The sequence below is a fragment of the Thamnophis sirtalis genome, unplaced genomic scaffold (assembly GCF_051295495.1).
Source record: "Thamnophis sirtalis isolate CommonGarterSnake01/CBP01778 unplaced genomic scaffold, rThaSir2_p1.2 scaffold_5, whole genome shotgun sequence".
NCBI classification, from domain to species: domain Eukaryota; kingdom Metazoa; phylum Chordata; class Lepidosauria; order Squamata; family Natricidae; genus Thamnophis; species Thamnophis sirtalis.
Genome location: NW_028261385.1, coordinates 34255603 through 34282001, shown reverse-complemented (window position 1 = coordinate 34282001; position 26399 = coordinate 34255603). Strand labels below are relative to the sequence as shown.

General features: G+C 36.2%; 1 protein-coding gene across 2 annotated transcripts in view; it reads left to right on the top strand.

The window, feature by feature from the left end:
- Positions 1–26399, top strand: part of SCAMP1 (secretory carrier membrane protein 1) — a 35032-nt gene that overhangs the window by 7305 nt on the left and 1328 nt on the right. The window contains exons 2-9 of one of the 2 annotated variants that reach the window (XM_087715610.1): positions 5716–5793; positions 6616–6714; positions 6816–6927; positions 8421–8549; positions 11623–11782; positions 14202–14303; positions 16240–16357; positions 19449–19512. In XM_087715610.1, coding sequence (XP_087571736.1) covers positions 5716–5793; positions 6616–6714; positions 6816–6927; positions 8421–8549; positions 11623–11782; positions 14202–14303; positions 16240–16357; positions 19449–19512 — 862 coding nt within the window. Of the gene's footprint in view, positions 1–5715; positions 5794–6615; positions 6715–6815; positions 6928–8420; positions 8550–11622; positions 11783–14201; positions 14304–16239; positions 16358–19448; positions 25519–26399 lie in introns of those variants that run through there. The other variant, XM_087715609.1, reaches the window with a different exon arrangement.

Sequence of the window (26399 nt, the reverse complement as noted above, 5' to 3'; positions counted from 1 at the left end):
AGTTAAGATGTCAGCATATTCTCTCCAAGAACCTGGGTCCTCATTTTACCAACCTTGGAAGGATGGAAGGATGAGTCAATTTTGAGCCAGGATTGAACTCCCGGCTATGGGCAGAGATAATCTACAGTACTGTATTCTAACCACAGCACTATCACTGCTCCAATTAGAACAAATCCTAATGTTCCCTTAATTCAGAATTGGGGAAGAATATCCACTGTCTGTTATTCTGTTATGTGAGAGGCTATGATTTGTGAGTGGAAGAAAAGCATGATGTTATTACATTGCATTTTTTTTCCTCCAAATCCATTTTTAACTTGGGTCTACATTTTATTGTTTTCAAGAAAGTGGGAGGGCAATATCATTTAGCTGCATTACTTTATGTAGTCAATGGAGCAAAACTACCAGCTTGGACCTGCACAGTTTATTGATATGAAGACCAGGAACTGGAAAATACAAAAATTTAAAATGTTAAACTTACGAAGTGCCAATCAAAATATATTATTAAAATTTAAAATATAATAAACAATATGGTTATCTTTAAAAATAATATTTTAGCTCTTAATGAGGGAGAGAGGGAGGGAGAGAAATAGCATTTTCCAATTGTAACAGAATGCAGATAAAATAGCAGTGCTAATTGCACCTATTTATTTCTGGCTCATTCCTGTCTTGTTAAAGCTATGAAAGGAAGGATCACGTCTGGGTATGCCCAAAAGTATATTTTCAGGCCTGGGTTTGATGCAGGGGTGGGTTCCTGCCAGTTCTAACCTCTTCTATAGAAGAGGTTCCACAAATCTACAGTGCTGTTTAGAACCGGTTCCAGCTCCCTCCCCCTGCCTGTCCGCACATCATCAAGATGAAGAGCGAGGGAGGAATTCTGGGAGTTGAAGTCCACAAGTCTTAAAGCTGTCAAGTTTGAACACCCCTGGGATTTTTTTCTAAAGGGTTAGGGGTGCAAAGGTCTCGTCACTTGACAGCTTTAAGACTTGTGTGCTTCCAATGCCTGAGTTTCTGAGCCAACATTTTGGTTGCTAAGCAAGAATGTTGTTAAGTGAGTTTCACCACATTTTACAAGTTGGCCACTCCCACCCAGTCACATGGCCGGCAAGCCACTCCCACGAAGCAGGCCACAGCTACAGAAGAGGTTCTAAAACATTTTGAAACCCACCACTGGTTTGATGTGTTTGAATCTCTATAGTATTTTTTTTTTACTGTTATGGTTATTCTGTTGTCATGGCTTTTATGTTTTGTTAATATGTGCTTAATTGTTGTAGTTGTATATTTGATATGTTGCAAGGTGCCCATTTTCTTTTTGGGAGACAATAATGAATAAATAATAATAACCCTATAGTTAATTTTTGGAACTGCTAACAGCAAAGCTTTTTGCTTTTAGCCCAAGTCAATCTATTTCAGAATGAAGGACTCTTGATTGAAGATTAGAAACTATAAACTATTATGCTGATTTAGTGTAGGTTGGAAGATAGATTTTTTTTTAAAAAAATTGTAATAGTGACTGAGCAATATACCAAAATAAAAATGGCACTTTGTCGCCTTTTCAGTGGCAGCTCCGACCCTCTGGAACGATCTCCCCGTGGAGATTCGTACCCTCACCACCCTTCAGACCTTCCGCGCAGCCCTTAAGAACTGGCTATCCCGCCAGGCCTGGGGGTAAAGATCTGATCCGCCCCCACCCGAATGTTGGATGAATGTTGTTTACTTTTTAATTATGTGTTACGTTATATGTTACTGTCTGTACCCCCCTCCCTATAAGTTGTTAGCCGCCCTGAGTCCCCTCAGGGAAAAGGGCGGCCTATAAATAAACCTATTCAATTCAATTCAATTCAATTGTCCCATGATGGAGTGAACATGTAACTCACACATCTCATACATTTTAACAATATTAGAATATTACTGTTGAATAAAATTTTCTTATGTTGTTTGCAGATACTACTTTTTTGTCTATATGTTAGTTTCAGAATGGTAATTCCCAATTGGTTTGGTTCAGTGTTGAATTCAGGTTTCTGGCTGTAGTCCAGTAATCAAGCCAGTTTAAGAAAAACTTTTTTTTTTGGTTCTCTAAAAATAATACTAGAGAGTACACTATACTTACAATACTTTAATTGCAGCTGTAATCAATGTCAAAACCCCTCCTGTGAGGATTGTTCATTAAGTTCTTGGAATATAAATCAAACATATCTAGGAACCATTTTGCATGATTCATAGAATTTGTAATAGAAAATGGTAGCTAGCTAATCCTTGGAATGAGATTGTATAGATCGTCTGCGTGTGTGTGTGTGTGTGTGTCCAGGGACTAGGACTACAAGACAGACTGGGGAATCATTAAAATAATCTAGAAGGCCTGACAAACCACTTTTCTACCATGTCAACAAAACAGTATGGATATGTCCATTTTACTCACTAAATCTAGAGCACAACTTGAAAGCAGCTTTCCTTACCAAAGCACGTGATTTGGTCATGCAGAGAAACTGCAATTAGTCCAAGATAATGTTGTAAAATTAGTTTTGGGGAAAATAGAAATGAAAGAGAAATATTGTCTAGGACCGGGATGGCGAACCTGATTTCCGGTTTGCTTGGAGAATCGTTTTGACTGCTCCGGAGGCAGCAGTCTTGCTTGGAGAATCGTTTTGACTGCTCTGGAGGTCCCTGAAGCCTTCGGAGCGCTCAAAACGACCCTCCAAGCAAACCAGAAGTCCGTTCCCGAACTTCCGGTTTGCCCATAGGGCCGTTTTTTTGCGCTCCGGAGGCTTCAGGGAAGCTCATGAAGCCTCCGGGGGGGCTCCAGGGGGGGTGAGGGAGGCTCTTTTCACTCTCCCGAGGCTCCTATAAAGCCTCTGAAGCCAGAGGAGGGCGAAAAAAGCCTGCAAAAAAATGGGAGGTTCACGCCTGTAGTGCACGCATGTGCACCGGGGGGGTCGCGCATTGCATTATGGGTGTGGCACGCCCGCACACGACCCCCCTTCGCTCCCTCTACTTATGGCACACAAGCCAAAAAAGGTTCGTCATCGCTGGTCTAGGATATCAATTAGGGTGAATTGTGTACTGATGAACAGAACTGCATATTGTAATAGTAAGCTAACTTGCTAACACAGTTGGGTCTTATGCATATATATGGACATAGCTCTATTTTACCTTCAGATAAATACTTCCTAAAGAGGAGACTGCATGTACAGGTAATCTTGACTTACAACTACAACTGAGCCCAAAATTTCTGTTGCTAATTGAGACAGTTGTTAAGTGAGTTTTGCCTCACTTTATGACTTTTCTTGCCACAGTTATATGAATCACAGCAGTTGCTAAGTTAGTAACAGAGTTATAAAGCGAATCTGGTTTTCTGTAGAGGTTATACAAAGGTTACGGAGAGGCCGTGAGCAGCAAACTGCCATGCGCCTTAGTAACCGATTACCTCAACTATCTATGAGCTCACCTAAGTAGTAGAACCAGGCACTACCAGGCACTATTATGTTATGTGAGATTCTACCCTGGCTGGGATGGTCTTAGAGATTGACAAGAGAATAAGCCAATAACGATGCTGTTGCTACCTATGCTCTTGCTTTGCTTGTTGAAACTGTATAAAAGCCAAATAAACGCTGCAGAGGCAGACAGACATTTTGGACACCTTCTGTGATAGGTGTCCATGATGTGATCACATGACCTTGGAACCATGCAACCGTCATAAATATGAGCCAGTTGCCAAGTGGCCGAATTTGGATCATGTGACTATAGGGTGCCTCAGCAATTATAAATGTGAAAAGTAGTCACTTTCCACTGCCACTGTAACTCCGGTCACTAAATGTAAGATTTGTAAATCAAGAACTACCTGTATGTATTGCCTTTTAGAGAACAGTGGCAGGCAGATAATAATATTTCCAGCAGATAGGAAGAGTAACTTAATTTCAGCCTGTGGACTAAAAGTGAGATAAATTGAACTCAGAGCTTCTTTTTTCTGCTACTTCTGTGAGTAATATATTCTGGCCCCATTCTCCAATGAAATTCAGCTTTGGAAGAGATACTTTACTTCTTCCTTTTTATTTGTGATTTCTCCCATGTTGTTTTGAAGAATTCTAACATTACAACTTGGGATTTGACAGATAAAGGATAATAGTTCAATTCTGTATTATCTCCTGTATTTCATAGCACAAAGTATTGTTGTTGTTTTTTTTGCCAAATTATAGCCTAGCATAATATTTTGATAGGATAAAATTGCTTATTCATAGTTTTCAATGCATGATTGATTATGAATTTTGTATTTCAGTTTCTTAATGAAGCTGGAAATTCAGCTGAAAATTGAGAATTCAGTTTCATATATAGGAAGAGCAGATCTATTTCATAGAAGTTAATATGGACTTAAAAAGTGCTCTGCATGAAATGTATTTACAATAAAGGGAAAATAAGAATAAAGTGGTTTCTCTTTTCTGTACTAAATGAAACCAGATCTTCAAGTAAAACCACGGCAGATTTGCCTAATTTTTATTCTGTTATTTAAAGAATACTAATAAATATAATTTCTAGTACATTTTTGAAGTAGTACAATGATATTCGCTTAATCGGTTGTACATACAGTATACTTGCACCAAAAATGAACGTAAGTCTTCAAAGAATTCTAAAAAGTTTTTTTATAGGGGTGCTAAGCTTGTGAGAAAAAGAGAGTATTTTGTCTTTAAATTGCCATTTTTGTGTGGGCATGGTTTTGCGGATTGGTGTCCATGTTACCAGATCCATGGAATGTGTCCTGAGATGATTTATGCATATTTAAGTATCTTTTTGTGGCCTATCAGCCGCCGGCTCCTCTAGCAGCCAAATTAGAAGAGGAGGCGGAGGCCTGGGAGTCCGAGGGGGAAGAGAGAATGGAGCTGGCAGAGAAAGAGAGAGAGGCAGAACCTGGGCTGTCCATCAGCCCTCAGATGGAGAGTCAACAGCCTCCAGATCTGGCTGTGGTTGATGAGGAAGAGGAGGGACAGCTGGGTCCAGTGTCTGACATGTGGATGCGCAGAAGCAGAGGAGAGGAGAGCAGTGGAAATCCATGGGCTGAACCTTGGGAAGGAAGAGCCACTGCTGCTAGCAAAGCCCCACCCTAGCTCTGGGAATAAAAGGCAGAGGGCGGAGCTGAATAGAAGTGGCAGACAGCTATTCATTTCCTGGATGGACAGATTGTCAGCCTGTGATGAGAGAGAAACTTTTGGCCGGGGCTGCTGGTGCTCCTAATAAAGGATTCTTTGAGTGAACTTCAGAAGGTTTGTGGTCTTTAGCGAATTGGGGTAGAACACATTTATCCATACGTATAAAAGTGAAATCAAAAGACATAAATTAGAAAAAATGGCTTTATCATGATACTTTTACAACATATAACCATAAATTAATACTTATAATATTCTGATGTTGATAATATACTTGTACTGAAGAGTAATAGCAAGGCACAAGTGAGAGAAATGAACATTGATTAAGTTAATTCAACTGTTCCTCACTGTATTCTGACATTCCTTTCATTGTTAAAGAATAACTATCTTAAACAATATATATTTTCTATATTTTATATAGAGAAGTTGATTTTGTGATGAGTTCTAGAAAGAATCTAGTTAAATAAATATTACAAACCTCAAACTATGCATTCAGTGTTGACTTTGATTCATATCTGGGGACCAGTGCTAGTTTATACATATTTTGTGTAATTTTTCTCCCCCCCCCCCCGGCTGTCGGTAGGATCCTTCCGTTACACAAGTGACTAGAAATGTTCCACCAGGATTAGAGGAGTACAACCCTTTCTCAGACTCCAGAACGGTAAGCATTTCTATCTTTCTTTTAGATGGCATTTTTAATCTGCAAAATTTGTATGTGCTACTTTGAATTCATTATATTTTCTTTTTTTCCCCCCTCACACAAAGGTTTATTTTCATAATTCACCGCAACTCTCCTTTTCAGCAAGCAGCTTTCAATGCCGTCGTCTTATAAAACAGCCCTTCATTTAGGCCTCTTCCTGTTACTGGATTCATTCCCCAAATCAAGACATGCACAATAAACGTCAACATTCACACATCCCTCTCTGACCTGCTAAAGATACCCCAACCCCCAGAGGAGCGGTTCTCCCCCCTCTTTTCTTTTTAAATAGAATTTATTTTTATTTTCAAAACAAACACAACACATAAAATCTTCCTTCTTTACATACTGTAGAAAGCGTATCAGTTGGTTACAAAAGGCTTTCGTGCATCTCTTCCACAGTCATCAAGCATAATTCATATTAATTCAAGCATTTGAACTCAAATATTATACATGTTACCCTTATACGTCCATGTTTATTTGACTATAATTATTGAATTCATTATATTTTCAGAGACCAAGCCCTATTTGTATTTTAATAAACAATGTTTGAAGCAGGCTATTTTAAAAACAAAGTGTAATCTTATAGTCTGATAATACGACTACCTTGTAAAGTTTAGCAGATTAGACATCACTAGTACTTCCATACATAGTTTATGAAATGCATAAAGTATCCAGCAAATTGTAGTAATGCTTCACATATATCTTGCGTTCCTGTATAATGTAAGATAGATAAGATCTGAGGAGTGTCTCAGAAATAATTTGTTTTTTTTTAAAATTTACTAGGCACCACCAGGAAATGTCAAAATTCCTAATGTGCCTAGTACACAACCTGCTATAATGAAACCAACTGAGGAACCACCCGCTTATACTCAAATTGCAAAGGTATATTTGGGATTATTTATAACAGAATCTCCATAATGAAAGTTAACGTTTTTATGCAGACCAATTTTTACTGCTTATTTATGCATTTTTTTTTTCGTTAGGAGCATGCCTTGGCCCAGGCTGAACTGCTTAAGCGACAGGAAGAATTAGAGCGAAAAGCAGCTGAACTAGATCGCAGGGAAAGAGAGATGCAGAGTCTCAATCAGCAGGGAGGTAGGTTGATGTATCTTAGGACGGTGTGCTGTGGTGATCCTCAAAGCTGACATTGCAATGGTAAAAAAATAACTTGATGCTAGCAGTTTATTGTCTGAAATTTGTCAATTTTTGTTACAGTAGATGGCAGCACCTAGCCAGTATTGACTGATCATGGAAAAGCTAGAAGATACCAGTAATAATTCAGTAGAGACCATATGGAAATTTCTGGACTGTAGGCCAGGTTTAGAAAGCAAAACAGCCCTTAATCACTTTCACTCTAGTTGCCAAGAAAACAATGTGGACCTGTTTGTATAGTCACCTAGAAGTGAACTGAATTTGAGGAAGACTTCATCGGCCTTCCCCTAAAAGTGCAAGTGACAGATGACACTTTCAGACACTTGATGCTAGATTATTCATAAGAAGATTGTTTTCTACCAGTTTTAAACTATTGTTCTTCACATTAGTGGTTTCCCTGGGGATAGAAATAATTGTCAAGAGAGAAAAAAGAATTTCCTTTTAATAATAGGGAAAAGGCCATTGTTACAACATTTTAACATTTAGCCATTTCAGTCTTAGTTTACTTAAGGAATTTATTTATGTTCCTTCTTGAAATAGACTAGCTATGAAAATGAACAATCAGTGAAGTTTCTCTAACCATGTAGCCTGGTCCATGCTTAAAACTGCTGGTTGGTTTATTGATTGGTGCTTATATTCCATTAATGTAAGGACTCCAAATGACTGTGCAGGAAAAATTGCCTAGAATTGCAACCTCAATTATATTCAACTCATTTTAATTGGAAGTTAAATGCATTGTAATGATTCTGTCTAGGTATTGGAATTTTGTGTATTTTAAGAAATAAACTCTTTTAATTAATTTTTTAATTATCTTGTTTTCATAATTAAGGATATGTGAGAGTCTTTTTTTCTCACCGAAGGCCAACATCACTTTCTTGGAGAACCTGTAGGAGACGGGATACAAAGGCATAGCAGGGCCACTTCCAATAACATTTTTTTCTCATCCTCACATTCATATACAACACTAATTGTAACATAGGAGACTATTTTGGTGAGATTCACAGTGTGTGGAGTGAATTAGCTCTTGTCTTTTGAGTTATGATTCCAACACAGTAATTTGATTGAAGAAAGCTTCCATTGGTAGTAATGGCTTTTCTAAAAGGAAATTGCTGTGTAGAGTTAAAGCCACAGACTGGCGATTCCCCCTACTTTATGTGAAGCCTCTTTTAATGAATGCATTTGCAAGTGAAAATAAATAATGTCTGACTTCTGTTAATTCAGGGGTACGATATTTGTAGGATTTCAAAACTTTTTTCAGTCAGTTACCATTCTCTATGGGAAATTAAGCATATGTTTGTTTGTATGTGCACATTGTTGTTGGAATGAAATCTGTTTAAGGAGGAGACGATCCATAAACTTTTCTTCAGAAATTATAAAATGAAAAATGTGAAGTGACCCTTAGCGTGTACCAAAGCATTTGCCTTTTGCTGTTGCAGGAAGAAAGAACAATTGGCCACCACTGCCAGGAAATTTCCCGGTGGGCCCTTGTTTTTACCAGGATTTCTCAGTAGACATCCCTGTAGAGTTCCAGAAAACAGTAAAGATTATGTACTATTTGTGGATGTGTAAGTAATACCTATGGAACATATTTTATAATCTTGAATTATATTTAGGTAATGTTTCAATGACAGAATATTTTCATAAGCAAAAATTATTGAAAATTAAGCTTGTGCAATTCAATCAGCATTTTGCTACCTGTCTAGCATAACTTTTTATGAATATCCACATAGGACCAGAAGTTCTTGGAAGGGCCTGGAAGTACTTCATAGTTTCAAGGAGTAGATATATTACAAAATGAAGATTTACTCTTCTGAGCTTTCAGACTCATGCTGGAGCCCATCTTAGGGAACTTCTCTCTACTAGGTTGTTCTGTGAGTTGTGTTTATAGTTGTGCCTTCCTATTGGTTGATTGGTGTGGTGGTGGCTGGCGATTGGCTGTCATTTCCTTGTGCTACCAAGCCTTCAGCTCCTAAATATTTGATAAGGTAGTGGTGAATCAACACTCCTGTTAACTGACAACAGGCCCGTTTCCCAGGCTTCAATCATTTCCCTGGCAATCTTTGTACCTGCTTGACCAATGATCTTAGTGATTGCAAAATTAAATGTATGTCTCTGTTCATTGCAGCGTGAGGCTAGCAATGAGTTCAGTTTCCTTTCTGACTGCTCACTTATATTCTTGCAATCTGGTGCTTAGCTTCTTCCCTGTTTGCCCTACATAGTCAGAAGATGAAGCTCCAGCATGATTCCGAACGCTCCAAAGAGTAAATCTCCAGTCCTCAAATTTGTTTTTGCATCATTATTCTGGGACATGTATATTTGTCTTCATTCATAATAGATATATTGTACAAGGATATTTCATCTGCAAGGAAAAAGCCCTATTATTTGCAAAGGCCCCTGAAGGATAGTATACTTCAGATATACAGATGTTAAGAGATAAATGCATTTATTTTACTCCTGGGAACTTTCTATTTAATTATTTATTATATTTGCTGCTTATGTCATGTCATGTGTGTGTGTGTGTGTGTGTGTGTGTGTGTGTGTGTGTGTGTATATATATATATATATATATATATATATACACACATACATACATACATACACACACACACACACGCAAAAACACACACACACAATATATACATATATGTATGTGTGTGTGTGTGTGTGTGTGTGTGTGTGTGTGTGTGTGTGTGTATATATATATATATATATATATATATATATATATATATATATATATATATATATATATATGCCTAACCAGAATCCTGTACCAATTTTGTGCTTCATGTAGAATTCTACCACCAAGATTTCAAAATTCATACATGAAAACTTTCGTATAGAGTATATGTACAAATGATCACAATTTTTTATGTAACTTAACTTGTTTTAACTAATAAGAACTTGCAAATGACTTAAGCAGTATATAATTTGATATACGTAATTATAGGGTATTGTGCTATTCCTGTATGTATTTACTGGCCCAGCTTTCAGATAATTAAATAGTATCTACAAAAATCTGTACATCCTGTAATTATTGTAGAAACATCATCTACTAAAGCAAGAACTACTGCTTGCTTCTAATATATAGGGTTAATGTTTATTTCAGAAGTAAAAACTTTACTCTTATCATACTTTTACAAACACATAAATTGTTATAATCCAGGACTGATATTGAAAAGGCCAAGTTTTATTTCAGCCTTTTTTTTTTCAAAATTATATAATTGGAACGATTATAAGTAGAGTATTTTGCAGTTATGAATAGATGCAGATTGTCAGGAAGTTAATCATTTATAGTGATTAAGATAATTACAGATAGTCCTGATCTTATGACCCCAGTTGAACCCCAAAATTTCCATTGCTGAACAAGACCGTTGTTAAGTAAGTTTTGCCAAATTTTATGACTTTTCTTGCCACAGTGGTTAAGTGAATCTAGTTTCCCCATTGACTTTATTTGTCAAAAAATGGCAAAAGCTGATCACATGACCCCAGAACTCTGCAACCGTCATAAATATGAGCCAATTGTCAAGTATCTGAATTTAAATCACATGACCACAGGGATGCTGCAACCCTCCAGACCTTCCGCGTAGCCTTTAAATCCTGGCTGTCCCGACAGGCCTGGGGTTAAAGATTCCAACCCCACTCGAATAGTATGACTGTTGTGCTTTTTTAATGATGTATTGTCTTCATGTTTATAACTTGTTTGTCCTTCCCTCCCCCTGAATTGTGAGCCGCCCTGAGTCCCCTTAGGGAAAAGGGCAGCATACAAATAAAGTAAATGAAATGAAATGTTTGTAAATGTGGTAAATGGTCATAGGTCACTTCTTTTTGGTGCCATTGCAACTTCTAACAGTCACTAAGTGAATGGTTCCAAGTCAGGGACTATCTGTACTGAAAAACATTCTCTAGGAATTATATGGGTAGGGAAAATAGAGAGGGAAATCTGACATCCTTCCAGTGTTGCTAACCATGTTTTGGACAGAACACCACTCAACGGTCCTGACTGCTAGGTGAAGAAAGTTTACATCCAGCTCAGAGTATGCTAGGTGTACTGTATGCTGTTTGAGTTAGCATGTCAGATATTTCTGTTCCGACTTTTTCCCTCATGTAAGGGAAAAGCCTGTGGCCTTCCAGATACATCTGAGTTGCAATATATTATCGTTTCATGAAGGGCTACAGATTTCATTTTATTTTGGAGAAGCAGGCTTTATCTCAGGACCAAGGTCCCATGTCGACATTATGGATTTTCAAATTCCTCCTCCTGTCCAGATTTCCTATAAAGCATCTGAAGCTTATTTGAAATCACAGGATCCTCTAATAGTCTCTCACAAGGGGTTAAGATTTGGTATCATAGAATATTCTTCTTCCCTTTCCTTGCAACCCTTTGTTGGTGATTCCTGGCTAATGCATATTACACAATTAGGTTTAATAGAAAATAATTTCCTTTTGAATAGTTGTTGGAAAAAATGCTTAAAAATAAGTTTTTTTAGCATAGAATAGTAAAAAGAATTCATGCAACTGATTACAATGACAAAATTCTGATTGATGAAGATGGCTTATTCAGTTTGATATATTGCTCTGTTATTAGTTATAGAAATACAGAAACACAATTTTAACTCTTCTCTTCCCTTCTTTCAGTCCATGCAGTGACATTATTTCTTAATATTTTTGGATGTCTGGCTTGGTTTTGCCTTCAGCCCATGCGAGGAGTTGACTTTGGACTGAGTATTCTCTGGTTCTTGCTTTTTACTCCATGTTCTTTCGTCTGCTGGTACAGACCACTTTATGGAGCTTTCAGGTAAAGTATTACCTAATTTGTAATTCGTGCTATTAAAAAGATATCTAATTGACTTTTTTCAGTTAATTAAAAAAACAAATAGTCCTCAAATTTGACCACAATGGATCCTGAAGTTTCCATTGTTAAGCATGACAGTTGTGAGTTTTGCTCCATTGTACGACCTTTCTTGCCACAGCTGTTATGTGAATCACTGCAGTTAAATTAGTAACACAGTTGTTAAGTGAATCTGGCTTCCCCCATTGTCTTTGCTTGTCAAAAGGCTGCAGAAGGCGATTCCATGATCCTGGCACACTGCAACTGTCATAAAAATGAACCAGTTGCCAAGTGTCCAAATTTTGTTCACGTGATTATGGCGATATTACAGTGGTCATAAGTGTGGAAAAAACACCAGAGGTCACTTTTTCAGTGTCATTACGACTTCAAATAGTCATTAAATGAATGATTGTAAGTCAAGGACTACCCATACATTGACAAAAATATAGCTATCTAAAATATTACTTAACTCAGGTTTTACAATTTAGTATCAATAATATTCAAAGTTGATTTATTTTGTAACATTTGGATGTATAGTTACCGTATTTTTCATAGTATAAGGCTCACTTTTTTTCCTCAAGAAAGAGGCTGAAAATCTGGGTGTCTCTTATACATTGAATGCAGCATATTTTGCCTGCTAAAACTCCACCTCCTTCACCAAAATGGCCATGCATAGCTTTTAGAAGGCTTTCAGAGAGCTCATGGGGACTGGAGAGGCAGAAATGAGTGAAAAGCGGCCCATTTTTGCCCCCCCCCGAGCCCCCTGCATACTATAAGCTTCATAAAGATTATCCATGCCCTTTTTTTGACACAAAACAGGCTGTTTTTTGCTCGGTTTCCCCCCGCCCTGCCCCCCAGGAGCACTCTACAAGCCTCCTAAGGGCTATTAATGCCCTTTTTTTAAAAAAAAAGGGCCCATTTTCTCAAGGTTTGAAGAGTGCAAAAACTTTTTTAAAAAAATTTTCCTCTTCAAAACTTTGCTTCCTCTTATACTCTGGTGCGTCTTATACTCCGAAAAATACGGTAAGCCTCAATTTATGACCATAATACCTGTGTTTCCCTGAAAATAAGACCGGGTCTTATATTAATTTTTACATCAAGAGACGAAGAGGGCTTATTTCCTGATTAAGTTTTATTTTCAGGGAAATACGTTACTAAATGGGTCTGCCTGGCTGATGATCTTAACTGGGGCGTATTTTTGGGTATGGCTTATATTACAAGCATCCTGAAAAATCATGCTAGGGCTTATTTTACAGTTGGTTTTACTTTCAGAAAAACATACCCATTGTGGTCATATATATACATGTAAAGCAGATCATCACCAACCTAATTTTATGACCTTTTGTAGTGGTCGTTGAGTGAATCCCTTGTTTGCTATAGGGTGTTTTTGCTGAAAACTGAAAGTAAACCCCGTTTTTTGGCAAAAACATCATAAATTGTGATCATATGACTATGGGATACAAATGGCCGTAAATGTGGACCAACTGCCCAGCGTACAAAATGCCATCACTGGGCGGGGGGGAAGCTTTCAGAACTTTGAGTTGGGACTCTCATAATTCCAAACCATTGCTAAGCAACTACTTCTAATTTGAGGGGTGTCTGTATTTGCTTAATCAGCAGTGTACTTGGAAGGGATCCCAAGCTCCTTACAACAATGGTAGACTTGAAATAATACATGAAGTTGATACCATGCAGTTACCAGAAGGTGTCAGTTGGCACAGCAGTTGGTCTGTTTTGCTCCCTCACAGATCATTGTTGAGGAGAACAATTTATCTTTTGAAGTAACTCTGGACTGCAGTATAGTAAAGCATATAGGGAGAAGCTGTTCAAGACATAAAAGGACCTGTGCACGACTACTGAGAATCCAAGCTGGTGTACCCCTGAATTATATTTCTTCTAAAATGTTCTTTTCATGCACTTCTGTAAAATGAAGTAATATTCTACTTTCCTTGGAATGTTAGCTGGGCAAGAAAATGCATTGCTGACTTAAATTACTTTGCTTCAGTAAGAAAATGAGAGATGGAAAAATTGCTAGTGGACATCTTAATGAATAAAATGACAATATATGTGAAACATAGTTTCCAGTACTTCTTTTGCAATATTGTTAAGCTTATTTTGTAGTTGCTTTATTTGCTTTTAACTACTGTGTTTTGCATCTGTTGTTTAACTTTCTGGTAGTGTTTATTGTAATTGGTCAGTTTTGTAAGAAAGCTTCTGAAAGTTCCGATTTCCAGCGGTTTTATACAGTCATAAAAGAGGATTTGTATACAAGAGATGTTTGAAGTGTTTTCACTCGCTTGTTCTGTTAACCTTATGACAGACTCGCTATTTTGTTTGTCAAGTATTAAGAGAATATCTCATTTTTTCCCCTTTCCTTCTCTTTCAGGAGCGATAGCTCATTCAGGTTCTTTGTTTTCTTCTTTGTATACATTTGTCAATTTGCTGTGCATGTCCTTCAAGCTGTAGGATTCCAAGGTTGGGGGAACTGGTAAGTGTTCTGTTGTATTATTCTCTGGTAAATGTATGTAGCAACAGCAATAGCACTTAGGCTTGTATAGTGCTTCACAGTGTTTTACAGCCCTCTCTAAGCAGTTTACAGTCGGCATATTGCCCCCAACAATCTGGGTCCTCATTTTACCAACCTTGGAAGGAGGAAAGACTGAGTCAGCCTTGAGCTGGTGAGATTTGAACTTCCAAAGTGCTAGCAGTCATCAGAATTAGCTGCAGTACTAAATTATAATCCTTGCACCACCACATCTTATGTGGTGAGAGCAATAGCTTGTAATTTTTTGCAAAGGTATTATGATCCATTTCTTTTTAAATCTTTTACAAAGTTAAACATTGGGTGTTTGCAATAATAAGATATTATCAAAATCAGTAGGCAAGTAGTGTCAGGTATCAGGGCATGCCAAAAGATAGAATGGGTGTCAGGCCAGGCCATTGGCTAGTTGCTGTTTACTTGCAACGAGGATGACTATTGGTGGAATAACACATGCCTGCTATCCTTGTCATGTTTGCTGATGGAGGCTTCTCATTTGTCCAGATTATCAGAACCGAGAAAACTGCACTGATGGGTGGGGGATGAAGACATCCTTTAGTTCAATTTTGCATGGAGCCTAGTTCAGAATTAGGTAAACTGTTCTATCATAGGAGTCAGAGAGCAGGCTTTATTGCGAGTTTAAATTGTACCTTCTTGTGCAGAAGTGGGAACCATTGATCGAATATTGTTGAACTACAGTTTTCAACCATTCTAATTCCAGTATACTGAAATGAGACTGATAGGAACTGTGGTTCAACATTTTGAAGATGACATGTTCTTTTAGGTCAGCAGTCACCAACTGGTGGTCCATGGGAAAATTTTGGTGGTCCATAGAAAAATTATTTGCATTTTTATATTGCACTAAATACTATTTATCTTTTTTAAAAATCATATTAGTGGTCCGTTGGTTTTAAAATTATGAATATAATGGTCCCTGAGATCCGAAAGGTTGGTGACTCCTGTTTGAGGTTGCTGATTTCTTCCAGTCCTAATTCAGATTCATTCTGCCTGAATTGCAGTATTTGTTTTATTCTTTTTTTTCTCTTTATATATATCTAATTCAGTCCGTATATTGTAGACTTGCTGCAGCAAACTGAATGCTGGAATAATATTACAAGAATAGCTTTCTTAATCTATGCTCATATTTTTAAGTGAAAATGTCGTGGCCTACTATTGGATTAATAAAAAAGAGAATATGTCTTTATAATTTTATTGTATATATGTCCAATCTAGGCTTCATTAACACCCTAGCATCTTTAAAAAAAAACCAGATCCACAAGGCCTCAAAATTCATTAAAAGTTAAAAAGACAAATTAATTGTTTTATAACTTTAGAATTTTAAACCACCCAGTCACTTGGTTGAGTCATCGTATGCTATACCACATGCTGTAAATAATTTAGCTTTGTTTTCTATCCATAGGCATATGGTTGCTTTTCAGTTTAAATAAAACTTCAAGAATTCTTGGCATAAAATATGATATAATTAATGGTGCATATTTTCAAGCGGTATCTAAATCAAGAAAGGAAAGCTTAATTAAGTATTGTGTAATTTAAATAGCAACTTTCAGTATGCTTGCATGAGATATACTTTATTAAATGTAATTCTAGTTTAATATAGGCAATTTAAAGAAATCCAAGAAGATGGTAAAATAATTCAGGACTGCTTACTGTCCTCTCACCCCTCCAAAAAAACCATAAACATGAAGTATTTGTGTTTTCAATTCTTTTAGGAGTGGGTTTTTAAAATATGCTTTAAAAACTTCCTCCGTAATCCATAGAGGAAAATGATATTTTCTTTTAAAACATAGTGATGGAAGGGGAAATAACCATATTTCTTTGAAGAGTATTATAGATGTGTTTTTAGAGCTCTCTATATTTTCTTTAGTGGATGGATTTCATCTCTCACTGGACTTAACCAGAGCATTCCAGTAGGCATTATGATGATAGTCATAGCAGCACTTTTTACAGCTTCTGCAGTCATTTCACTAATCATGTTTAAAAAGGTAAGTGTTTTTTTCATCCAGAAAAATTGAATTTTTTAAACATGTTTTAGCCAATCAAACTGATTACAGTTGTAAAAATAAGTAGCTATACCCAGATGGGTTGACTAAATTCTTTCTTGATACTATTCATATTTGATATACCATATTTAGAAATTAAATAAATAAAATAGATTTCTTTCATTATTAAATTTAAAAAAATAGCAAATTAGGTTGATTTAGAGCTTGTTTTATTTTAAGATCTCTTGCGAAGAGAACCCATTATGAAATTAGGGATTATTTCAAGATTATACACAACAACAACAAATTACTTTTATTCTTTCCTGCAGTATTTCTTAAAAATTCTGCATTTTAATATTTAGAAACCAGATGTGTTGCATCCAATTTTAAAAGCGTGAACTCTTGCCATAAGAATTTTCCTATCCATCCCCTCTCTGTAGACTTTATTCTGGTCAGAATTGTGGATTTGTTCATTTCCACATGCTTTTATTTACTGTTTTAAAATATGGTAAGTGGAAAAATACAAACTAAAGTTTAATTGAAGAAATAACTGCAGTAGTAACCTACGTGTGAGAACAGATAGACATGTAAAGAAGTAACAGAATAGGATAAAAATATTACATTTCATTCGGAGGAATAAAACCCCTTGGCAATACTCAAAAGTTGAACATTAAATCATAAACTTTCTGAAGAATCTTGAGACCACAAAAACAGACACCTGAATAAGGTAAGCAATATATATGTCCTGTTTCTTGTTTCAAATGGACATGCCCATTGTACAGCTGCTGTGGTAATTAGCAGTTTGCTTAAAGTCTGGAAGATAACAGCAGACAACAAATGCAAACAAAAACAGAGTCAAATAGCTTACCTAAATGATTGCTTTTAACAGCAGCATGCAAAAGGCTACATTCAGTGCAAGGTTTTAAAAGCCAATCAGGGCTGTCATCTAGTCCAGAGGCCAGAATTTCTCAAGCAGAGTCCAATTTAACCTTGTGCAAGAGCCACCAGAAATCAAAAAGTTGATTCCAAGGAACAATAATGGGTCAGGTCTGTCTCTTAAATCAGGCTTCAGCCAGCTGTCTTCAATCAAGAATTTTTACTCTCTTGTTTGGCAAGGAGCCTCATAGAACCGCTCTGCATTCTAGTCACTGTATGGGGCTGGTGGTCTTAAGTCATTGTCACTTGGCTGGTCTATCTGCAGTGCTTGTGTTTGAGTAACTTGAGGTAATCCTTGGCTTTGTGACTCCTGGGGCTAAATTCTATAGGTTCTGCTGGAGCCTCTTCCTCAGCATCTGAGTCCGGGCCCTTAATAGTATATATTATATTGATTTTAATTCTTAGAGCTAGCGAACAGAAATTGCCCTCGGATATACCTCAAATAGATTTAGTTTCCATTTTTTTCAATTGTATCATAACCAATGCCAATGAAATATTGTGTGGCCTTTTTATTTGACCACTAGGGGTCATAGTTTATGTTTACAACTAGATTTATCTTCTGTCATAGATAGTATCATAGGGCAGAAAAAGAAAAGGGGAAAAAAATCTTAGTTAATCCTGTGGTTTGAAATATCAATAATATTTTAAATATCTTTTTAAAAGCTTAAAATAAGTTGGATCTAAAAAATTATTAGGGAATGTTTTTCTCTTTGCCAAATTCCGACTTCAAGCATTAATCTGTTAACTTCAGCCAGCATGTTCAAGAAACTGTTGGTAACTTAGATTTTTAAAGTTTTAAAAGTTTTTATTTGTTTTTTAGTCTACTATAATTGATAGTTGTTGGGCTGAAACAGCTTTCATAATTCATGGGAAAATACTGTTGTAATCTCATTGTATTGCTTTATGCTGCAATTCTAAACTAATTTACTTAGAAGCAAGCCTTATTAACTTCGGTAAGACTTATTCCCCTATAAACATATTTAGGATTGCAATCTTAATTGTGACTACAGTTTGCTATTGAATATTCTTTTACTATTCCTCCACCCTTAACTGAATACTCTTAAAGTTATAGGTTATTAGAAATATTTTTGTGCTCTTAAATTCGGCAAGAAGTCCATTCTTCCTGAAAGATACTAAAGGATATTGTTCTAGTTTGGCTTTTCTATCTTAGCTCTGTGCATATTAAATTATTTGATTTGATTATTTCAAATTATTTCTATCAACAGAAATTGCTCTTCGTGTTTGGTGAATTTTTTTCAGGGTTTCTCAGATCCATGTATTTGCTCAGCAGGCAGTATTTACTAGGCCCCATAACCATTTTCTTACAGGGTAATCTTCACCCTGTTTAATTTATCATGATGATCTAAAAGAGCCATATAGGATGTTTCTTTGAACCAAAATAACTTCTATCCATGAAAATTAGTGTAGAAATCTAATATACTCCTGTTTACATATATGCCAAGACATCAACTTTATTTATTTAGTTTTACTTAGGATGCATGTTGGCTCAGTAGCTTAAAAGATGCTGGAGAAATTCCGGTGGTTCGAGTCTTACCATTTTGCATGACGGACTGAGCTCCCATCATTTGCCTCAACCCCTGCCAGACTAGCAGCTCGAAAGCATGTAAATGCAAGTAGATAAATAGGTACCACTTTGCTGGGAAGGTACCAACACTGAGTGTTTTGCCACTTGCTCTGTACTGCAACCTGATTTCATGCTAATCATATGTCCATGAAAGCATCTTTGGACAGTGCTACTTTAGAAGCAGAGATGAACGCCACTCTCTAAAATTGACTACGACTAGCAGAGTAAAACCCTCAGGGACTCCTTTACCTTAGTGAGTTAGGATGGAATTATATACAGTGGTGTTTATAACAAGTCATTTGGACACCACTATAGCATATAAGCTGTATCATTATTAAGCAAATGATGCAACTTATTATGCTTCATAAAAAGCAAAAACATTGGACAAAGAAGAGACATCAGAGTTTGCAATTCTGCAAATATAGGACATCTTGAAGTCCGTGCAATGACTGAAAGAGGTGATAAAATTCAGCATTTTTCTTTTAATTGGGGACGCAAAACTTTTGGTTAAACTCTATATAATGATCATGTCCTGAATCATGCCTCACATTTTCTCTTTGGACTTCTTTATAGGTACATGGTTTATACCGCACAACTGGAGCAAGTTTTGAGAAGGCCCAGCAAGAATTTGCAACAGGTGTGATGTCTAACAAAACTGTACAAACTGCTGCAGCAAATGCTGCCTCAACAGCAGCAACCAGTGCTGCTCAAAATGCTTTCAAGGGTAATCAAATGTAGACAAGAGAGAGGAAACACGTTACAAATTTCTGGCTGTACTTTATTTTTCAATTCCTAAAGACTTGTGTTAAAAATGCACACAGCATGTATGTCTTTTCAGCTGTGCATGGGCTAAGACAGAAAAAAAGATCATTTCATTCCTTTTAGAATTTTTTAATGAGAAGTTCTTCCTAGCTACACTACTAGCTTACAATAGTTACTTTTTTTCTCCATATTTTTTTGAGGTACGTGATATTTGATGAAAATTAGAACAGTAGCTTTAAAAATTCATACAGCAAGTTTAGCTTCTAAGATGAGCAAACAATATTGGTTTTCCATGGGGTGTCGCTCTCGGTGGAACTGTTCCTCCTGACTTGAGACAAGCACTTTGAATTAACCCTGTTCATAACACTTTGCTTCCCTATTTTCGGAAGAAACAAAATAAGCTAACAATTTTGAACATTTAATTTTGGCTGCTGCTGCTTTGTAACTCCAGCAGCTGATGAAGGACAGAAGTAAGCTTAAAATAAGTATGATAGATAATGTAAATTCTTTTTTTAGGAGAATAGATTTTTTTAATAATCTGAGTCTGCATGAAAATAATTTTGACTATGCTGCACTAGTGTTCTGGTCCAGAAATTGTCTATCAGTCCGGTTATAGTATTTGTTAAGATCTGTTTTCATGGTGTATATAGTGTTCTAATTAGATATCTTGGAGCACAGATGTCTTTATCCAAGTAATGCAACATGAAGTGAAAAGAATTATGGTTTAGCTGAGGCACAGTTGTTATATTTGTTCTTTTTGATTTCACCATTCATGACTAGGAAGCACATATTTCTAAACAGAATCTGTTTAGCAATATTTAAAACACTTAATAGCTACTCCATTCTGACTTGTGTTAAATTGTAGTGGAATTTATTTTGTGCTTCAGAACTCTGACATTTTTAGAGTGTGCGTTTGTGTTTAATGCTATTATATCTTTAGTCTTGTCAGTCACTCTGTTTAGTATTTGTATAAACATCTGAATATCAATAACTTATTTAAATTTTTAACATTACTGTAGATCCTAATCAGGCTTCTAAACTGATAATTATGTACTTGAATTCTTTTAACATACTTCAGCCTTCATATGAGATTTAATCTGAATAAGTGCATTTTATTAAATGCAAATTGAAGATTCACTTTATTATAATTAGTTTAGTATGGTGCTATATGGCAGCTTTTTGTTATTTTAATTCTTTGTATTATTCTAAGACTTAATTGCCTCTTCAGGTCACTTTTCCCTTTGGAGTTTCTAAATTCTAGGTGTTAATGTATAATAATTTGAAAGATACTATGAATTAATCATTTGAATGGTATTCCATTTCTGTCATTAAGAGATTTTTACTCTTCTGTTTGGTTACATATTACACTGGCAAATTTGATTGTCCTGAATTCTGACATAAAATTTATTTTTTAAAAAAATGAATAATTCATGTTCTAAATTTTTCCACATGAAATGTAACCATGTCTTGTTTAACATGTTCAGTAGACTCTAGAATCCCAGGTTGTAATGTTTAGAGAGGATCTTGGACTGCATTTGATCTAGTCTTTCTCAGCCTTGGCAATTTTAAGATGTGTGGACTTTGCGACTGGCTGGGAATTCTGTAGCATTCTAACAAATGGCTATCCTAGCTTTGCATGTGCAGGGGAGAGTCCACCCTTTCCCAAGGCAGTCTTCTTCCATTGCTGAATAGCTTTTGCTATTTTCCTTGATGCCTGACTGAACATTGCTTCTTTGTAATCTATATCCATTATTTATTTTATCTTTTGGAACAACTCTGATCAATCCTGGCTTGTTTTCTACATGACAGCCCTTCAGATATTTGAACACAAATATCATGTCTTTTCTCCTCCAGCCCTTAACCTTGTGGTCTACCAAAATACCCAGGTACAGTATATACTCGCATGTAAGCACACCCACAAATAAGCTGACCTTGGAATTTTTAACCAAAATATCAACAAAAAGCTGACCCACATTTTTCATGAAGTTTTGGTCAAAAAATCCCAAGGTTAGCATAGGCATGGATGGCTTATGTATGTGTGTATATGGGGATATATAGATACTCACAGATTAGCTCATCCATGGATAAGCCAAAATCAATTTTGAGGTCTATATTGGTACCTAACATTCTTGGCTTCTCCACAAGTACATGTGGTAGTTTTCACATATACTGCCCATTACTGCATCCCCATTCTTACCTTTCATATTTTTCCTAAACAATCATAGGATTTTGTCTATTACTGAGATTAATGGCTTTACTCATTGCTGTAGCCTCGTCAAGGTCCTGCTGAATCTGGGTACTGTTTCCCAAGATGTGCCCGCTACCACTCAATGTTTGCACAAGTTATCAGTGTAGTTTTATGTTATCATCTAGCCCTTTATCTAAGTCATCTATAAATATGTTGAACAGCACAGGACCCAGAAAAGGACTAGGGACTTCCACTCAGCACTTTCAGTTTGACACAGACATTGGGTATATTTGTTCAGTGACCTTTCTATCTATCTATAGGTAGCATAGGTGATTTTTTGCTTTCTGTACTAGAATTTCATGGGGACACTTTCTTGAAAGCTTTGCTAAAGGCATGATGTGTTGTATGCAAGTAAATTAATCATTAATGGAAAGAGGCACTGGGTTAGGTTGGCATTATTTATTATTAATAAATCATGCTGATCCCTGCCCAGCAATGTACCTTTCCTAAATGCTCACTAAATGTTCATAAACCCATTGCTTAATTATTCTAGAATGTCCCCAGTATGGACATCAAATTGACCATACTTTTTGGGGGGGAGTGGGGGTTGTGACAGGAATAATACTTAGAAGAGAACGCTTATCTCATAGGGGGGCGCAATAGCTCAGCATCTAAAGACGCAGAGCTTGTCAGCTGCAAAGCTGACAGCCCAGAATTGAGAACTGAGAGTCATGTGTGGGGGTGAGCTCCCATTCCAGCTGCTGCCCACCTCGCAGTTTGAAAACATGCAAATGTGAGTAGATTAATAGGTACCACTTCAGTGGGAAAGTAGCAGTGTGCCACGTGGCCATGGAAAATGCCTTTGGACAACACTGGATCCCTTGGTCAAGAAACAGAGATGAGCACTGTGCCCTAGAGTTGGACAGGGGAAACTTTTACCTTTTGTACCTCAGAGTTGAACTGTGGTGTCCTTGGTGCTTTCTGAACTTGGTGGGTTTTTTTGTGGATATTTCATCACCAAACTAGGTAATATCCTCAGTGCTAGAAGGGAGTGGGGTTTCCTCACTAGCAATCAACACCCATATGAGCAGAGATTAACACTAGACCAGCTATCAAGAAATCAACAATACTCAAATAAGGAATCACCAGTGAATACAACCTAACAGTAAAATACACCCTAATCAAGAAATCACCAAGCTCTCTCACAGCAACACTAACAGGGATATAACATGAGAGCAAACCACACTCCGTCCTGACACTGATGATGTTACTAGTGTGGTAATGAATGCCTGCAAGAAAACCACCAAGTTCAGATAGCACAAAGGACCCCACATGAATAATATTTGCCCTTCTCCAACCCTTCCCCATGCCCATCATCCATGATTTCTTAAAGATCATATGGGCTCCTAGATGACATTTGCAGGCTCCTTCAGGACTCTTGAATGTAATTGCTCACACTCTGGAGACAAATCCATTCTTGGAAGCCAGGTGCTTCTAGCCTTTTAGTTATCTTGGATTACTCTTCCTTTTTGTTAGTAATTCTTCTTAGGTCCTTTTGTATGTATAGTTTCTCTTTGGGAAGAAGGTTTAATGGAAGTTCAGCAGCTCTGCTATCTCCCCTTTAGTCTTACTATCTTCTCACAGGGTTTCCTCTAACTCCTTTTTATTTTATTTTTTACTCCTACAACAGGAATAATGATTACTATTACTCAAAGTAAGAAATACTGGGAAGTTTACTATATAGGAATTAAATTCTATGAACAGTTTTAATCTAAATACGTGGACTTCCTTTCTTTTCTTTTACTTACCAATGTTTATATCCCGTCCATCTCCAGAGACTCCAGGCAGTTAACATCATATAAAAATTTACAGAATTATTGAAATAGATGTTTTATTTCTTTTTCATGTATTTATTTCAATCCTTGATCCCACAAACCTAACACGTGGCCACTTTAATTGCTAATCATTTAAATCTTATTGGGGAAATTGTGTTCACACTTATTAAAGAATCTAATTTTTTCTCAGGGGATAAAGCAGATTGAAACTTGAAATACATAAATGTGGGCCTAATTTGCAGTAGGTCTGATAGTCATGTTAGTTCCAGCCGGTAGAACACATGTTGATTGTAATGTCCACTTTCATTTTTATAAACCATAATAAAGAAAATCAGCACTCATGGACACACAATGACATTCTTCAGGATTAAATCAAAAGTAATGGAGTGAATGTACATATTATTCATAATTTCCTGTTGTTCACTATGGCAGAAGGCTGTTGTATGTTAAATATTTAACAAAGAAATACTATCGAAGTCTGTTGGTGAACAAGTCTAGACCGATTACTCCACTAATTTTGTAAACACCCAGTTGTAATGGTTTTTAGATCATACTAGAATGTCAATAGTTTGTCATTTCTAATTTTGTCATTGGAGATATTTAGGTGAGGAAAGTCTGTATATTTTGTAAATTACTAGTGATGCTTTGCCATCCTTGTGAATGTGACAATTCTGTATAAATGCAGACAGATTCTGTGGTACTGCATGTCTGGGTAGTTCTGCATATTTATTGTATTATTTCAATGACATAGAATAAAACATTTCCTGATTGTTTGCTCTGTATAGTTTAAAAAATAAAGTAGGGTCTTTTGTAAAATGCAAGATAAAATACCAAAAGATTAATATGTACAGAGAATACCAGGTTTTTGTCTCAGTTCAGCTCTAGTCCCATGTAGTTACCTGGAGGCAGAATATGGAGGAGGATTTATTTGGAGCATTGTGATGTGGATCAACATTGGTAGCATTCCACATTTTTATTCTGACATTATTAGTCCCATGTAACTATGCACAACTAATGCTGGAACAGAGAGTTGGGTTTTTTTTCCATTGTATATAAATTCTAGTCTTCAACCATGGCAAAACTATGTCTGTTTGCAGAACAACGCATTGAAAGAAAAATCAAGTGCTGGGCTTGTCTTTTCAAGGAAATAAATGGGAAATTTAAAAAGGAAAATTATTGAAATTTATGCAATTGATAGGTGTTACTAGAGGAAGTCTTGGAAGTAAAATGGAACCTTTGAAAATGCATACTATTTCCTAGCATTTGTTTTGAATGGAGGGCGTTGAATGTTATTTTTGTTACACTTGTGATTGGCCACTTTACTGTTTAGTTCTCAAAGGCTGCCTTCTGAGCCACATAGGAAAGAAAATGTCATCAAATAAGTCATCATCTTAAGTATCTAAAAGTCCTCTTCATTGTGGAAAATCACTTTTTTAAAAAAATTGGGTGGATGACTGATACTTGTAATTAAACTTTATATTTGTCTGCTACAATAAGAGTATTCCCACAACATTATAACCCTACGTCATTATAAATGGATGATATGCAGTTCAGTATATTGATAAGTATTTACATGGCAAGAATCGGGAAACTATCTAGAACTCATGTTCTAGTAAAGTGGTTTCCAAACATGGCAACTTTAAGACTTGTGGACTTCAACTCTTGTGGAGTTGAGGTCCACAAGTCTTAAAGTTGCCAAGTTTGGGAACCACTGTTCTAGTAGAAGCAGACATTTATTTATCTTTTGGGGCTATATTTTTACTTGATAATACTATATATGTTTAAAATACCTGCAGTATGTTTTTGAATAAGGTACTATGACAAATACCTTAGGATTCAGCAGTCTTTTTCGTTTGTTTGTTTTTTTTTTAAAAGGAAAGGAAATGCTTATTCTGTACTCTGTCAGTGCAGGAAAACAAACCAAGATTGGCCATTTCTACAAAACACTTAACTGTTAGTTAATCAACCATTGGGTTATAGAAATCGCTCATTAGCATATATGCCATTGCAAAAGGCAAATAAATGAACTATAGTCCATAAAAGCTTGTGCAGTAATAAAACTTAACTATTAAAGTGCCATTAGTCTCTTCTTCCTATAAGCAATTAGTGTTTCCCCTGGAAACAAGAATTGCTGATCTGTTTACAGTTGAGAGTAAACAGTGCAAATCAGTAATGGCAGATGAATTTCCTTTGCATTGCTTGTTGTATAATTTGTAACTACCAAATTATACATGGCCAAGGCAATGAAAAACATGCTCCATTTTGTGATGTTCAATTCATTTTTTTAAAGCAAGTATTTATAGCTTGCAAAATGACATTAAAAATGTAAAATGTAATTTTCAGTAGAGTACATTAATAAAAAGATGCTCCTAACTGTGTCATAATACTGTAAGTTTCTTTCAAGCTTTCTAGAATAGTTCTAAATAATAGCTTGTTTCATTTTCACTGTTCAATGAAAACTTTTTAAAGTGCTTTTTTTAGAATAAATGTATTTCATGTGTCAAGTTCCTCTGATTATCAAAATGCAATGGAAATTATTTAATTATTGCACTTACTGGTTTCTCTTCCATATAATAATTGACCATAAACTTCCTGTATTGATGCAGAGTTTGCATTTCACTGGAAATCATAGAAAACCTGACCTAAGAAGTAAAAATATTTTAGGAAGCAGGGGTCCAAGGGTGTATAAGATTATGTCATGGTAGTATCTTACCTTCATTTGAATACTGCATAATAAAA